The sequence below is a fragment of the Natator depressus genome, chromosome 11 (genome assembly GCF_965152275.1).
Source record: "Natator depressus isolate rNatDep1 chromosome 11, rNatDep2.hap1, whole genome shotgun sequence".
In the NCBI taxonomy this organism is placed as follows: domain Eukaryota; kingdom Metazoa; phylum Chordata; order Testudines; family Cheloniidae; genus Natator; species Natator depressus.
The window spans coordinates 12486845-12504747 of NC_134244.1; the positions used below are offsets into that span (position 1 = coordinate 12486845).

General features: G+C 41.3%; 1 protein-coding gene across 9 annotated transcripts in view; it reads left to right on the forward strand.

Annotated features, from left to right (window-relative positions):
* KALRN (kalirin RhoGEF kinase) overlaps positions 1–17903 on the forward strand; it is a 766757-nt gene that overhangs the window by 632424 nt on the left and 116430 nt on the right. Inside the window, exon 1 of one of the 9 annotated variants that reach the window (XM_074967169.1) lies at positions 5570–5795. The exons of 5 other annotated variants lie outside the window; for them this stretch is intronic. In XM_074967169.1, the coding sequence (XP_074823270.1) occupies positions 5711–5795 (85 nt within the window). In that variant the 5' untranslated portion in view covers positions 5570–5710. Of the gene's footprint in view, positions 1–5569; positions 5796–17903 lie in introns of those variants that run through there. 3 more of the 9 variants (XM_074967170.1, XM_074967172.1, XM_074967171.1) reach the window with 3 other exon arrangements.

Below are 17903 nucleotides of genomic sequence, written 5' to 3' on the forward strand. Positions count from 1 at the left end.
AGGCTGGTGCATTACATATGGTAGCATCATTTTCTGGAGTTCTTAGTGAACCATGTGTGTATACAGTGTGCCGATGCAGACAATAGGTATCACTTATTTAAAGATGTATGATTCAGATTGTAGGCGTGTCAGTCCCATGATATTAGAGAGAGAAATATGTTTTATTGGACCACCTTCTGGTGGGGACAGAGAGACAAGCTTTCGAGCCAAGAGCTTTGTGTAGTTTGAAAGCCTGTCTCTCTCACCAACAGAAGTTGCTCTAATCGAATGATACCAATGCAAGTTACATTATTCAGCCCTTGTGTGTCTGTGTGTGTGTATATACACACACACCCCTAAAACTTTTTACTGTGGAAAGAGCTTCACATGCTGCTGTTTTAGTTTTGACCTATGCACCTCCAAGATAAGTTGGGCCACATCCCCAGCTAGCATAAATTGCCATAGTCTTGTTGACCCCAGTGGAGCTAGGCCAGTGTACTGACACTCTGGCCCTTTGTCTCCTTCAGAGAAATGCCTCTATTTTCAGACTAATTCCTTTCTTCCAGAAGATTAAACAGCCACTTAAAGTATGGGAATTCAAAGGGCTGGAAGGAATACTTGAACCTTACATATGGTATATATTGCTTTTACCAGTGATTTTAGCTAGAGAATTTAAGAGACTATTACAAGAGAAATCCGTCCATTGTGTGGCTCACAAGCCAAATATGAGTCAGTCTAACACTGTTGAAAAAAAAAAAAAAGCAAAAAAAAAAGCAGGCATTATTCTGGGATGTATTAGTAAGATGTTGTAAGCAAGACAGAAGTGATTCTTCCACTGTACCCTACATTGATAAGGCCACGGATGGAGTACTGTGTCCAGTTCTGGGTGCCACATTTCAGGAAAGATGTAGACAAACTGGAGAAAGTCCAGAGAAGAGCAACAAAAACGATTAGAGGTCTAGAAAACATGTCCGACGAGGAAAGATTAAAAAAATTGTTTAGTTTGGAGAAAAGGAGACTGGGGCGGGGGGGGACATGACGACAGTTATCAAGTACATAAAAAGTTATTTTTAAAAAAAAAAGGCAAAAAATTGTTCTCTTTAACCTCTGAGGACAGGACAGGAAGCAATGGGCTTAAATTCCAATAAGGGAGGTTGAGGTTGGACGTTAGAAAAAACTTCCTAACGGTCAGGGTGGTAAGGCATTGGAACAAATTGATTAGGGAGGTTGTGGAATCTCTGTCATAGGAAGTTTTTAAGAACAGGTTAGACAAACACCTGTCAGGAATGGTCTAGTTATTACATACTCATGCCTTGAGTGCAGGGGACTGGACTAGTTGACCTACTGAGGTCCCTTCCAGTCCTACACGTCTAGGATTCTATGATTGTTAGAGAGAGGAAAATCTCTACAGACGACCTAGTCTTCTGTGTGACTAAGGATTCTTCAAGGGCAGTTTCTGATACATACACCCACCGCTGAGGCTGAATGCATGAGCAGATTGAACTAATTTTCTCAACATTCCTGTTATGGGATATAATGGCATCCATACACTCCTTTCTGTAATCCACTGAGCAGCACACTTTCCCTCTGTGCAATTTGGTCTTCATTATGCTCAGGTTTATGTACATTTAACCAATTAAAAGGTACCCAGAAGAAATGCATGACAATTGCTGTATCATCTCCAGGGATCCTAGAAATCTATTTGCCATGGAAAAATGTGACATTTTCATTTTTACAGAGAACCTTTAGTTTTTTTATAGGGGCTTGGACCGTCAGCCCTGGTTTGGTTAATAGAGAGCGAGCCGCATAACAGAGGCTTGGAGAAATGGGGTTCTACTGTATATCAATAAAACATTGTGTTCAACAGATACCTATATACAGTGTGGCTAGATAAACTAAAATTCAGCATTTCATTTTAATCGCAGAAAAACACTGATGTTTAGGGTTTATTTGTTTTTTTAAAATCACATCAAACTAGAATCCCTGCTCATCTCTATCACTGTGGCGTTCAGAGCACTGTTAAAGAAGAGTTAATAAATTAACGTTCAGGATGCAGCACACAACTTATCTTTTTATTTTAGCAATTGCTTGATGTTGGACTAAACTTGTGGAGGATGATTTATACAGGTGGGGCTGTAATTATTGCTTTGGGGACAAGACCCCATGCTGCAGTCTCTCACTGACAGAAGGAGTCCTGTCAGCTTCAGAAGGAGCAAGATTGGGATCCTAAAATGGCAGTAAAGTGACTGTTGCAGACATGAGCAATTTTGTTTTAATTGGTGCACCAGTAAATGTGCTTTACAGGAACCATGGACTTCAGGTTCATTTTTGTTTTACCTTTGTAATTTATGAATGCTGCAGCTCATAGGGATTACTTCCATATGCCAACAAGCACTTCTATACCCTACATATTTAGTTTTGAGAAATTCCTCTTTGAAGTTACAGGACCAAATTCAATCACTAGTACAAGTTCCAATGACAAGTTAATGGCAGCTGTGTCCACTTAGTCATAGGATGAACTGATTCTGTAGGGCTCTTCTCTTCTTTCGCCTGGAAGGGACAAATAGATATAACATGAATTTGCATTTAATCATGTATTCTAATTTAGTAAATATTTTGCTACGTGAGATACAATATTATAACTTTAGCCCTCTTAAGAAAATCTCCAGGGCTAATGTCTAGCTTTAATCTTAGCAGTATTGCCAACCCCAGATATACAGAAATCAAGCCCCCGCCCCCAAATCACAAGATTTAAAATATATGCAAAATTTGGTTTCTTTTGATTTCCCTTCTGGTTTTTGAGCAGTTAAGTTACACATGAATCAGGATTTCAAGCTTTCCTCTATAATCATGAGGGATGGAAACATTTTGTTTGTTTGCTTGTTTTAAATGAAAGCAGAGATTCTCATGTATCCGAAGTCCCAGTTCCTTGAGTCACATAAGAAAAACACCAAATATTGACAAACTCCAACAATAGAGCCTCAAGAGCTGGCGCTACTCACTTACTAACATATCAATTGGTCTTCAATACACATTTTAAGGGGCTGTTTATCAAGTTAATGGATCAAATCCTGCCCTGATTCCAGTCAATGGCAAAATTGCAATTCATTTCAATACATACAGGGTAAGGTCTCAAGCTGGCTGCTAGAGCCATCAAAACAACAGCAGGTTAGATTTATTCCCTGTGATACAAGAACTGGACACTAGGGGTCTCTGTGAACTCACCAAAACAGAGACTTTCTGTTTGTCATATAGTCTTACCCTAACAGAAATAGAACTACAGGTACAGAGGCATTAGGGATACTGTACCATTACTGTTTGCTGCCTAATACCATTTGCCCATCTATATAACTAAAGCAGTGGCCCTCACAGCCATTTTAAATATAAAATGTTAGTCCCAGCATGTTTATTAGGTTCTTCTTAAACCAAGGGTTCTCAACACAGACTGTCTCTCCTTTTGAGAAATGCCTTAGGGCATTTGGCATGAGAGTACTGCATGCTTCAAGAAGAAGTTATTCCCATGTTTATCATCTAGGTAGACAGTGCATTTCTTCAGCCTGAAATACCAACACATCACAGGGAAGTGGAAGTAAGGAGTTAAGACTCACCTTTGTTTCTGCATATCAAAGAGCACTGGGGCACTCAGAGAGGCATGTTTTGCAGAAAGAGGTTTTGCACTTTGAATCAGTTAATAAGTTGCCTATGTTCCAAATGAGGCTACAGCATAACCAGGATTGCCTGCTCTCTTTAAAGACAAAGGGGTAAGGATAAGAATCTCATTGTGGGCCCTGTTTAGCCCTCCCTGCTTTATTCATTGGCCTCAATTCACTGCATCTGACACAGTGTTAATGCAAATTCTACCCCTCTGCACCAGCAGGAGCATATCAGCCTGGAGGTTCTTTGGCAGGGGAGATCTAACCTGCATAGGATTCAATCCAGCAGATGCACTAAATCAGCCCTGGTATGCTCCCTCCTTGGCCAGCATTGCTCATTGTTGGGGGTCATACTAATTAGCGCTGCACGTTCCCTATTACATCAGGGTTTGTGAACACGGCACACCTTGCTGGTGTTGTGACCCTAACCCAAGGTGTCAAAGAGGGCTCTCAGGCACTGGCAAAACGTGAATTATTCACAGCCACTATATAATGAAACAAACATCTGTCCCTTAGTTTAAATCACTAAAGTAATGGCAGTCCTCAGCCATGGTCCAAAACATATAGCATGAAGGAAATGAGAAGCCATAGGCTAACAGGAGAAAGCAAAATGCAGCACCTGTTTGTTCTCAGCTTACTGCTTTCTGATGTATATTACCTCTTAGAAATGTTAACAGGCTCTGTCTCTTTCATAGCAAGAACACAAAAAGTAATTGTAAGAATTATAGACCACTTAAAGGTCACACAGACCATGGGATTGGTAGTCAGACATCCTGTTCCCACCTACCTGCTATATAAATCCTAAGTATTGTTATAAAAAAATGAAATTCCAAGTGCAAATCATTCACAAAACAAATTTTGCCTCTGAACACTTGGAAAGAAAGAAGCATAACTCAGATCAACATTGTGTCAACTAAAACCTAGTCAATCCTCATTCCTTTTTACCCTAGGGTTTATTTGTCTAACTCTATACTTTTTCTTTCTGTTACACTTGTTTAACTCAGTAGCAGATATAGCTCCAGTGGAGTTACACATTTTCTTAGGGGTTTTAGTTTGTTTGTTTGTTTCTTGACTACTACTTCACATTCTTCACTGAAGAGGTAACTCACCAGCCCTTGTTAATAGATCACAGGCAACGAGGTTGTCAGGTGCTTTCATTCCACAGCAATCCTAACAGTTTTTGTATTTGGAACATGTTTTAACTGCATCCCAGGCAGATCCACCATTATGCGATCTAGTTTCAGAAATAATGGATTTGGCACCAGTTATCAAGTATTGCAAAAGCAATATGAAATGCCCTATCAAAAGAAAGGAGTTCCAAATTCAGGAAATGCCACAGTTAAAGGCTGGAGAACTGACAGGCTTGAATCTAAGTACAAGCATTACTAGAAGCCCTTGCATCAGAAAACTTCTGACTCCCGACAGATATAATCTACTAGAAACATTGATTGCGTAATTAACAGAATTATGAGTCTTCTCCCATAGACTCTCACAGTGAGCATGTGTGTACTGGTAAGAAAGATGTTGATCATTAAACACTGTTTTGTATCTGTAGCCAAAGCCACCTGATTGAAAACTACATTGAAGTAGAAGGGACGTGTGTAGTTTTCTTAGTATATCCAGCTGCTAGAAGAAATCCAGTCAAAGCCTCTCCAGAGGTGAACTGCATGCTCTAGTTAATACTTATTTTATTTCTTTATGGTTATGACTGTAATTTGCTTTCTTGGTAGAGGAAAGAGTCCTTGTATAATATTTTGGTTCCAAAATAGCATGCCTGATAGTAGGTTCATCCAAGGAGGAGTTTCACCCCTATGGTGTCTTTATATTGCATAATGTGGTGAGACTACTCTTCTGGGATGGGAATTCAGCCAACAGCTGGGGGTGTGGGTGTAACTCCACCCTCCTCCACTCCCCCAGCTTAAGTAGCTCCTCCCATTTCTAAGGTGGTTTGCTTGCAAGTTAGAGTAGAGGCAATACCTATGGTGTTTAGTGCTGAATTTAGGTAGTATTACACTTTCCTGGTGGCTTTTTTTTTATGGGGGTTGGTGACCACTTGCTATGAACAGCACAGAGACAGAATGAAAGGTGGGAGGCACAGTTATTCCAGCAGTTCGTGTTTGGGATGGTTCTTTTCAAAGTGTTGCTGCTGTTTCCCATGCAAAGGTCAGTAGCTACTGAACTGTATTTCTCTTTTGAAATTGATATGAGAGTAACAGCTGAGCTGGAAAAGGGGCACTGGGGAGGACAGCTTCCTGAGCAAGCATTTGATGTTTGTTACTCTGCATAGAATTAGATACTTCAAACTGACTAGGTTAATAACAAATATTTAAGTAGCTTTCATGTTGACTGGAATGGGTAGCAATGTAGTAGCATTCTTTTTTTGTAAAGCTCACTGTAGTTGCTAAAGCTTTTGGAAAGGGGTTATGTGTACTGGATGTAGAAACTATGATTAAAATAATGACGTATTTTTCCACTTGTGTATGGCTCTAATCTGCCTGATTAACCACTATAGTGTCACATCATTGTTGTACATCTTCCTTGTCAGTTTGCCCATCATGGGAGTGATCTTTACAATGTGACAAATGCCTTTAAGATAATAATGCTTTGTGCTGTCAGTAGTGTAGCTGCTCTTAATCAGGAGGGTTAAATAAGTGAACTTCTTATACAAAACAAAAACCACTTAGAGTGTAGTTTTTGCGTAACTTGGCTTTTGCTACAGGTTGACCTCTGAATATAAAACAGGAATTACTTTTCCATAAGGCAGTTTTAAGTACAAAATCCAAAGCATTTACTACTAGCTGCTACTCTTGGGTAAACGGGATTTAAGAATAGATAAATCCCTATTTCAGTGCAGTCAAGACTAAAGTTGTCCTTGCTGTTATCTCTATCGTTTACAGATGGGGGGGAAAATATGCAAGTGGTTTTATGGAAAAATCCTATAGCATTTCAGAGAAAGTAACTTATCAGAAAAAATAGTTCTTGTAACCATTCAATACATAACTATTTTCCTTCTATAAGCTGACTCAAAAATCTACAGAAAGGATATTCTCTCAAGCTGTATTGGGCGGTTATTTGATGGTTAAATACACTAACCCAAATTACATAGTTTTTTAGAGTAACTTTGATAGAAGCCTATTGAAATTCTATACACCTAGTTCTATGGAACTCTTGCGAAAGGGAGGTGGCTTGGACATAAACAATTCTGTAATTTTAAAATGGCAATGGCTAAGTCTAATTTTATCCTTTTTTTCTGTTTTTGCAATACCACACTTGTAGATTCATAAGCTTTTGGTTTTAAAAATAAGAGTGCGCAGAAGGAACCACTCCACACCCCAGACAGTTTTTATGAAAACAAAACCTAATTCATTTGAGTTTCCCTGTTCCTCTCCCTGCCACTCCTCCCTCCTTCCCCCCCCCCCCCCCCGCCCCCCGCCCAAACTGCTGTATGCCTCCGCAGGCCTCTTCAATCTCAGCTGAGCTCTGCATCAGAACAGCTTGTAACAAGGACGTACAGTCCTTTAGCCATAAAAAGTGGCCGTTTCATGCCGAGGTCTGTAAACACAGATACACAAATTGTTTTTAGGAAAGCAACTGGTTTGGGGATATCTTCCGCAGGGAGAAGGCTCTGAATAAATTGCTAGTTAAGCATGTGCTGCAAGACCAGTTCAGTGTGTATTCAAGACTGTAAATGGCACAGTCTGCTGTAGCCCTTAATAATCAGCATGTTATTCAAATACCCCTTGTTTATTCACATCCATAAGGGAAGCTTTTCCTTAGCTTGCCTGTGCTAAAAAATACTCCCAGAAATGCCTCTTACTGAAAGTTATTTCTATGGCTTGCTTTTTGCTTTCCCCCCTTTTTTTGAATGGAGGGAGCCGTTCTCTAGGAGTACAAAGGTAGGAGTACAAAGGGAGGGGATACCCTCGAGAAGCCACTTGCTATGCTGAAGCCCAGTGTGAGCACTCTTTGTTAGAAGAACCTCAGGCTCAGAAAACTGACTTACAAAGCGGGGATATCAGTGGTCTTAATCAGTGTGTGTGTGAGGGTTCAACTGGGCAGAGTTCAGTGCAGTGACTTGTCAGCTTGTACAATGGGCCCTTCAGTAAGAGCAATGATGATTGATTGGGTTTATTAGTGAGAAACAATGAGTGCTTTCACTGTTCCCTAGGTTAGTTTACCAGTGTGGGTCATCCTCCATCTTTGTCCCAATGGTTCAGGAGAGGTTGATTGCCACAGCTACTTTCTGCAGAAGGGGAAAAAAATGGTTTGTTTGTGTCAATATCTGAAGGCAAATAACCCACCATGCAGGTCACCAAGGAGGGAATGGGCCAAAGTTGAAAGGATACATTTTATCATAGCTGCCAGGAAACACTCTGGACTATAAAGTCAATGAGATAGAAACTCTTTGCCCAATGACGTGCTAAGGCTTTATTATGAGACTCAGCATTTCCTGGGTTTGGATTGGATTGAAATACATTGTGCTCCTCACAGTTGGGCGCAACCAGCCTTCCGAGTGGCTCGGAGAGGGGCGTGTGCCAGTGCTTCATACTTCAAAACCTGCAGAGCCAACACCTTCTAAATCTTTGTATATGTGTCTAGGGAAAGCCACAAGTATGTAGGCATTACTGACTTTCCCAAAACAAGGTCAAGAGTGATTCGGAAGAGTAAAGACTGCAGGACCGCAGACTCCACAGTGCATTGGAAGCCTTAACTTAGCCCTATCATGCCTTGGGAAACAGGCTTTTACAGAAACAAAGCTGGACTGTATTTCAGTGCTTCCTGTTCCATGGCAGGTTGGCAATAAACGGGCAAAATAAAAACAAGGTGAGGAAAACACTTTTTGAAGAGTTTGGTTCAATGCAGCATTTTGGTGAAGGCTGGAACGGTTCTTGATCAGGTACAAATCAGCTGTCCCTTTCTATATTACATTTTCCAATAATTAAAATAAAGGTAAATGAAGGGGGCTCAAGGACAGACTGGCTTACTAAATTCATGCATCATGAATTTGCAATGCATGTGCTTTGCTCAGCTGGTATTGAGCTAGGTTCACAATTCTGCAAGAGCAACAAACCAGAAAAGGAAGCATGTTCAGTTTGCCTTGATTTTTAGCATGATTTAATAGAATGTTGCTCTGCAACAACGCAAGAAGACCTATCATCAAACGAGTAAATAACTCTGGAGCTTGGGATATTGCATTCTTGTCCTTTGCAGGGTTTGACAGTTACCTACTGAACAGAGATGGTGGCAGGATTGTTACCCAAACCAAATTGATTGAACAAGCTATAGGACAAGTCCACTCTGAAAGCACTGTTGGCACTTCCAGAATTAGCACACATAGCAGGTTCAGAACAGGTTAGCGCTAGCTGACATGGCTTTGCACTTCAAAGTGTTGATTCCTGTTGCTGCTTGTTATCCTGGGAATGCCACTTGGAGAGGGAAACAGCTGATATTATTCTCTTCTCTGGAATGTTAGCTGACCATATTGGCAATTCTCATTTGCCTATACAATAATGAAAGGTGGGGTATTTATTTTTGATAGCGGATTTATTTTCATCTTGCCTTCTTTCTAATAGTGAAGGGAGCATGGGCGGGAAGGGGAGAGATTAATAATAGTCATGGTGCCTTTTCAGGAAAAAAACAAAGGTGGTCGGATGGTGTAAGTGCACTTATGTATGCATTCTACGTGCACTTGTTGATGGTGTGGGCACTCCAGACTACCACATCACCATGCTAATGTTAGTAGCACGTCATTAAGCTTGGAGACAATTCCTTAATGCTGTAACTTGACTTTTGAACATCTAACTTCACTTCTTTGTCATTGCCCAAAGACAGGCTTCATATTTTTCGGGCCATTTCTCTGCCCTTCTTAGGGTAACCAGATAGACAGTGTGAAAAATTGGGACAGGAGGTGGGGGGTAACAGGCGCTTATATAAGAAAAAGCCCTGAATATTGGGACTGTCCCTATAAAATCAGGACATCTGGTCACCCTAGCCCTTCTCCACCTTGCTTCAATCTCAGATTTGCTGTGGAAAGTGCATAACTATAAAGAGGACTCATCTATAACATGGATACAGGACAACTTGACTTCGATTTGTTCTTGCTGCTGCCCTGTAAATGACCTCTCCTGCTTCAGAGGGTGGATCTCTTTACTGGTGACAGATGCCTGATATCTTGTACTTTGGCAACACTTACGTAGATTGTCATTCCAGTAAAGTGTCTCCTGAACTGAATCTGATTTGAAAAAATTGGCAAGATTAGTTTGCAGCCCATTGTCAGTGAGAGGTCACGCATCCGAGTTAAGCAAAAGTATTTTGTGCTCTGGAACTTGGAGATGATGCAGATAATTGATCCGGGGGAGCGTGGTTGGTGGGGGGGGGGGGGGAGGGGGAGGGGGAGAGAATAGTGCAGTGTAAAAAGTCTGAGGCTTAATTCTTGTGTGAAATTTTGCTGAGACATGTATGTGGAGCCTTTCATTTGGAAAAGTATGGATTTTGTGTAATAGGGCAATTTTGAAAAGGGTTTTGTCAGATGTCAAAAAATACTGCTTGAATTTCAATCTCATGCAGTCTTTCACAACAGTAGTGTTCATGGTATCTTTTTGGCATGACTTCTGTAAGGTGGACTCCTGATCTAGTCAGCTATGCCCACGTGTACAGAACTAGTGGGGTACAGTCAGGGAAAGTGATCTGGCACTGGGTACCATTTGCAGTTGTGGTCTAACTCAACTCAAGATGAACTAGACAAGGACTCCTTCTGTGCTCAAGTGAAGTGCAGAGATACTCAGTCTAATATAGGAACATGTTTCATGGCAAAAAAATTCAGTCTGATTTGCTTTCATTCATGAAAAGGATAGTAAAGAGCAGTAGGCTCGTGCAATTCTTCTGGCCAGTTAATTTAATCAGGCAAAGTTTGAGAAACAATTTTTGCAATGTCATTATGTTTGCACACAAGAGACAGAGTAATAAGACACTTCCTAGCAGTCACTATGACTGTAAAAGCAATGTGACACAGGCTTGAATTCTGAATATGATCTTATAAGCAGGAGAGAGAGTCACTGAATTCTCAGTAAGAATCAGTACCATGGGGAAGGAATCTCCTTTATTTAACAAAGATGTGCAAAACACCCATCAGCTGCATTTTTCTGTCTTGGGTTAGAAGTAGTTATTTTTCTAATTATGAGTACGTGTACCAGCACCCCCCAGAGTCTGAGCCCTTTTAAAGAGCCTAGAAAATGGGAAAAATAAATGCCAGAAATTTTCTTGATTAGTGGAAAGTCTGGGTGAAAGAGGAGTCTTCCAGTATGTTCTAAATGTGGTCAGGTCAGGGTGTGTGTTTTTTTTTTTGGTGTGTTTGTTTTTTGTTAGATGCCTTCCTTCAGAAGCAAACTTCAGAGGTGAAGTTCAACCACTAAGAATGCCCTGGCTCTGGCTCCGTTGAGCTTCAGTCTGGAGCAGAGAGCTGAAATATTGTTGATTGAATGTATGTGATGTGGTAGGCCCTGAGACATAGCCTCTTTCTCTCAGACCCAAGTCATTTGGAGTTTTATGGAAAGCAGCTAGCACCTTGAATTTCACTTGGAGATGAATTTGTCAGTAATCCAGATCATAGATATAATGTACCTGCACCACTCTGCCTCACTTGGAAACCAGGCACCTCCTGTATTTGATGAAGTTGGGTGTCATATGTTAGCCCCAGGTAGGGTGTACTGAGTTCTAATTCTCCTAGCTAACAGGTCATAAAGATATGGATCACTGTAGCAATGTCTGCATCGCAGAAGGAAAGATGGAGAAGTATTTATGGCCACTGATTACATTTGGGAATCAAGGAGCCCAACTGTGTGTGTAGAATTGTGTATACTGCTCCAAACTCTCAGCTAACTAGTCTGTGGTACAAATAAACAGCCTATTGTAAACTTTTGCTCTGAACATTTTTTATGTTGACACCCTGCTGTAAGGCAGAACTGTGACAGGTTCGGTCACAGAGACCCCCTTGGGACTGTCCCCTGACGTGCTGCAATTACCTCTGAGCCTATTTTCCCTGCCAGCTTGGGACTCCAGAACCCTGCCTTGTTAAGCCAAACACGCTAGCCTGTTGCAACACAGACTTGGGGGTCTGAGCCACACTCCCAAAGCTGCAGACTTTTTAACCAAAAACTGCTCAGCAGGTCAGTTATCTCCAGCACCCAGACACCCAGTTCCCAATGAGATCCAAACACCAAATAAATTGTTTACTCTGCATAAAGCTTATACGGGGTAAACCCATAAACACTGATAGGAGGCGGGAGGGATAGCTCAGTGGTCTGAGGATTGGCCTGCTAAACCCAGGGTTGTGAGTTCAATATTTGAGGGGGCCATTTAGGGATCTGGGGCAAAAATTGGGGATTGGTCCTGCTTTGAGCAGGGGGTTGGACTAGATCTCCTGAGGTCCCTTCCAACCCTGAGATTCTATGATAGAGAAAGAGAGATGCACAGCTGTCTGCTCCCTCGGGTATTAATCACTTTGGGTTTATTAATAAACAAATCCTACTTGTAATATGTAATAAAATCACTTTTAAGTGGTTTTAAATAATATCAGACAGAACAAAATAAGTTACCAAGTAAAATAAAGCAAAAACGTGCAAGTCTAAGCCTAATACATTAAGAAACTGATTACAGATAATATCTTACTCTTAGATGTTTTAATAAGCTTCTTTCACAGACTAGACTCCTTCCTAGTCTGAGTCCAATCCTTTCCCCTGGTACAATCCTTTTTAGTTCCAGCTCAGATCGTAACTAGGGTTTTTCTCATGACTGCCGCCTCCTTTGTCACCTTTGGCACAAGGTGGGAATCTTCTGTTTCTCTGGATCCTCCCCCCCCCTCCCCTCCCAATGGAAAATGGTTCTAAATGGTTTAAGATGGATTCCACCATTCTTCCTGGGCTGGCTTACATGAACACAGGAAGGCTTGCAAGTAAACAGAGCCATTTACAATCAATTGTCCTAGTCCATCAAGATTCTAAACAATCATTAATGGCCCACACTTTGCATAATTACAATAGGATCTTAAAGTTTATATTTCTAGCTTCAGGTACAAGAATGATACATGCATACAAATAGGATGAACACTCAGTAGATTATAAGATTTGTAATGATACCTTACAAGAGACCGTTTGCATAAAGCATACTCCAGTTACATCATATTTACACTCATAAACATATTTCCATAGAACATTATGGAGTGCAGTGTCACAGGAACTATAGGCAGTAATTGTACCACATGGCTCTTATGGATGACTTAAATAGTTTTCGCTGTTACCCTGTAATGGAAAGTGACCTAATGCAAGACATGGATCTGTTTTGAATGGCTGATGTAAATATCTGAAATCAAGAGCTTGCCCCTTCCCCTTCTTCAGCAGTCATCCTGTGTATATGACTAGTCATGTACTTGTGTGTGGCTGCTCTAAACCTTTTATTTCATAAAATAAGAAGCTTAGGTGAATGTTAGACCCTCCCACTTATGTTTATTATATGGAAAACAAAAGCTGAGTGTTGTGGAAGGTTCTTTTATTTTAAGGAGCCTGTCCTTTTCTTCTGTCCTCTCCCCCTTACTCCCCCCAGCCCAAGTCTTTTGCTCATTTTCCTATTCCATGTCTTGCATCTCCTTTACCCCGTTTTTTTCATTCTCCTTTTGTTAATCTCAAAAATTCATTGACTCATGCTAAGGAAGATGTGTAGTGTAAGACTAATTAAATAGATTTTCCTTGGCTTCAATTTTAGTGACTCTGATGTATGGTAAAGACTGTTCAGCCAGTCACCTCTTAGATCTTCTCTAAGCTGTCAGAAACATTGTGCCATACTGGAAGATGGAGAAATTGGCATAACCACAAGCGCTGTCAGAGCATTAGTACAAGTTATCTCTTTATTAGATAAAAGGCAAGTTTTCTTAGGAAAACCATTTTTAGAAGATATGAGGGTTATAGTCATTAAAGTCAACTGTAGAGCATTGTTAAGGAAATTAGTACCTTTCTGCTTCATGATAGCAAGGGTATGATCTGCAATAAACTCATTCATATTAGGAAATGTTATGGACTTGAACATTCTATTTTCTGTTTAAAACTGAACCATGGTTAAAGTATGTGAAGCATACTGGAATGTGTGTCCAAAACAGCTTTGTTGAAATCATCATGGAGGCAAAAACAATGGTGAAGATTAAGAATGTCTGACAAGTTTGTCCAGTTTCTTAGTGCTTCCTGAATAGCAAATATGAGGAAACTACTAAATTCTTCAATAGGCTTTCTGGGAAAAACCATTGAATTGCTTACTAGTTGTGACGTTAGAATGTCTATAGACTCAGCAGTACTAGCCTTCTGTCTGTGCGGTTTCTTTCATTTGTTCAGTCCTTTGTGTTTAAGGGTTCTTGGTGCTCTCACACCAAAGTGGCTTTTTAAATTTTGACCCAGTTCCACTATGGCAGTTGTTTTCAGCCTTTTTTCATTTGCAGACCCCTAAAATATTTCAAATTAGAGGTGCAGACACCTTTGGAAATCTTAGACTTAGTCTGTGGACTACCAGGTGTCCACAGACCACAGGTTGAAAATCACTGTTCTGTGGTAACAGCCACCTTTCACGGACCCCTTAGACATAGTCTGTAGACCCCCCACCCAGGTTGAAAACCACTGCACTAGGGAAACTTCTACATCCCTAATAAAACTTTCTCTTGTCCCTTCAAAGTCACTGCATCCTCACATGCCTAAGGATTGTACCTGGAGTCAAGGAAGGCCATGCCATCCTTTGAGAGACAGTTGCATTTGGGATGTGGCAAAGGGGATGTACAGACAAGACTTTCAGATCTCACATTGTACAAGTATACAGATCAGCCACATGCTATCAAGTCTGAAACTAAATGAGTGGTGTCAAGTATCGGAGGAGTAGCCGTGTTAGTCTGGATCTGTAATAGTGGCAAAGAGTCATGTGACACCTGATAGACTAAAGACGTATCAGAGCATAAGCTTTGGTGGGTGAATACCCACTTTGTCAGATGCATGGAGTGGAAATTTCCAGAGGCAGGTATAAATACGCAAGCAAGAATCAGGCTAGGGATAATGAGGTTAGCTCAATCAGGGAGGATGAGGCCCTCTTCTAGCAGTTGAGGTGTGAACACCAAGGGAGGAAAAACTGCTTTTGTAGTTGGCTAGCCATTCACAGTCTTTGTTTAATCCTGAGCTGATAGTGTCAAATTTGCAAATGAACTGAAGCTCAGCAGTTTCTCTTTGAAGTCTGGTCCTGAAGTTTTTTTGCTACAGGATGGCTGCCTTTTAAATCTGCTATTGTGTGTCCAGGGAGGTTGAAGTGTTCTCCTATGGGTTTTTGTATATTGCCATTCCTAATATCTGACTTGTGTCCATTTATCCTCTTATGGAGGGACTGTTCAGTTTGGCTGATGTACATAGCAGAGGGGCATTTCTGGCACATGGCGTATATTACATTGGTGGATGTGCAAGTGAATGAACCGGTGATGGTGTGGCTGATCTGGTTAGGTCCTGTGATGGTGTCACTGGTGTAGATGTGGGCAGAGTTGGCATCGAGGTTTGTTGCATGGATTGGTTCCTGAGTTAGAGTTACTATGGTGTGGTGTGTTGTTGCTGGTGAGAATATGCTTCAGGTTGGCAGTTTGTCTGTGGGCGAGCACAGGCCTTGGGAGACAGGCCAGCCAAAGTGAGGGATCATTGTCCAGGATGGGTTGTAGATCACTGATGATGCGTTGGAGAGATTTTAGCTGAGGACTGTATGTGATGGCCAGTGGAGTTCTGTTGGTTTCTTTCTTGGGCTTGTCTCGCAGCAGGAGGCTTCTGGGTACGTCTGGCTCTGTTGATCTATTTCCTTATTTCCTCATGCGGGTATCGTAGTTTTGAGAATGCTTGGTGAAGAACTTTTTTCAGAGTAGCAGCCATGTTAGTCTGTATTTGCAAAAAGAAAGAGTACGTGTGGCACCTTAGAGACTTAGAGATCTTGTAGGTGTTGGTCTCTTTCTGAGGGGTTGGAGCAAATGCGGTTGTACCTCAGTGCTTGGCTGTAGACAATGGATCGTGTGGTGTGTCCGGGATGGAAGCTGGAGGTATGAAGGTAGGCATAGCGGTTGCTGGGTTTTCAGTATAGGGTGGTAACGTGACCATCCCTTATTTGCACCATGGGGTCTAGGAAGTGGACCTCCCGTGTAGATTGGTCCAGGCTGAGGTTGATGATGGGGTGGAAGCTGTTGAAATCGTGGTGGAATTCTTTCAGGGTTTCCTTCCCATGGGTCCAGATGATGAAGATGTCATCAATGTAGCATAGGTAGAGAAGGGACGTGAGTGGACAACAGCTGAGGAAGCGTTGTTCCAGGTCAGCCATAAAAATGTTGGCATATTGTGGGGCCATGCGGATGCCCATAGTGGTGCCACTGGTCTGGAGGCGTATATTGTCACCAAATTTGAAATAATTGTGTGTGAGGATAAAGTCACAGAGCTCAGCAACCAGTTGTGCTGTGGCATCATCAGGGATACTGTTCCTGACAGCTTGTATTCCATCTGTGTTTGGGATGTTTGTGTGGAGAGCCTCTACATCCATGGCGGCTAGGATGGTGTTTTCTGGAAGATCACCAATGCATTATAGTCTTCTCAGGAAATCAGTGATGTCACTGAGATAGCTGGGAGTGCTGGTGGCATAGGGTCTGAGTAGAGAGCGGTGCTGATCATAATTCTTGAGGTTACTGTATTGTTTTCAGCTCTCATAAGTTCAGCTGATTTAAAAGAGAGTACATCAATTTTGCTTTCATGCCCGCAAAACTCCCAAACCATCTCTTTCACTTCAAGCACATATGAGAGATCACAAGACTTATCTTGCCACAAGACTCTGGGTGAAAGACTTGACTCTTAAGGGAAAAACACTTGTGATAAGTACACACTGGCTGAGCACTGATAAAGAGCAGAGTAAACGGGGTGTATTACTTTTCTACAAAGCATTTCAAGACTGGAGAGGAATTGTCCTGAATATTCCAAGTAGGGTTAATGGGGGGAGGAGAGCAATTCTTTCCCAAGTTGTCTTTCCTGATATTCAGTCTAGCACTGATCTTCTAGACTGGGGATGAAGTGGTGGAAGCTCCATTGAGATACCTGTAGACTAGACAAAGCAGTTTGAAAACTATATACCATAGGGAATGCTCATAGGAGGAGTGGACTCTTCGGCTAACTGGACAACTTAATACAGTAGATAAGTGTCATTCTCAGTTTCTACTTGGGGGTGGGTATAGATAGATCTTTCAAGCAAAGTCTTGAATATGTTTCTACTCTTAACATGACTCCAACTCAAGTGTTACAAGCACTGAAGAGTGAAATATAAAGTAAACACATAGATGAGGTAGCAGGTGTAAGCAATTAGGAGCCTAGGAAATGCACCTAGTCCTGTCATCTCTTCCAAAATGTTTTCAGCCTCTGAGCTTGAGGAAGACAATAGGCTTCACAGGAGAGTTTCGTATCCGTTCCTTTTGCATAATCAGACTACATCATGACAAGTGAACTCTTGCAGAAGAATGCAGCACACAAATGAAACCATCCACCTTCCGAGTCATAGGGAGGTAGTGATTTAAGTCAGTTTGACAGTCTCAAAGAAGGGATCTTGCTAGTTTGGTAGTCAATAGGCATCATATACACTGCAGAAGAATCTGCAGAAGTATTTTTCACATCACAAAATAAGTAGCCCTTAAAGATCCAGTTCACTTTTAGGTGGATACACCAAACTAGTTATTACCACATAAGAATTACATTGCTACCATTTAAACGCTCTTATTATGGTGTAAAGCAGAGAGAAGCAACAAAAGCTTGTCAGACATTTTTGTAAAGAACACATTGTAAATAATATTCTGTTCTTTAAAAAGGAGCAGCTTAGTGGGTAAAGAAAAATCCTATCAGATATGATGGAAAATGTCTTCTCTTCTAATTTCTTTCCAATTGGGAAATATTAACTTTTATTTCACACCTGAAACTAACATGTTCTCTCTGATTTGTCCTGGTTTGTGTGTCACTGTAGTCAGTCATGTCAACCTTATTGTGGGTTTAAAGTAAGTTCAGCTGACTAGCATATCAGCTGTGACTGACAGGGGTCTCAGACAATCAGCAATGTGAGATACATGCCTCTCCCTTGTGAATTGTCCATTTTTGTCCAATTAATTCTTTCTGGGTTGCTATAAATTTATCCCCTCTTCCTCCCCCCACCCTCCCCTCAATCCCAAAACTCACCATGACTCTCCCCACTGGC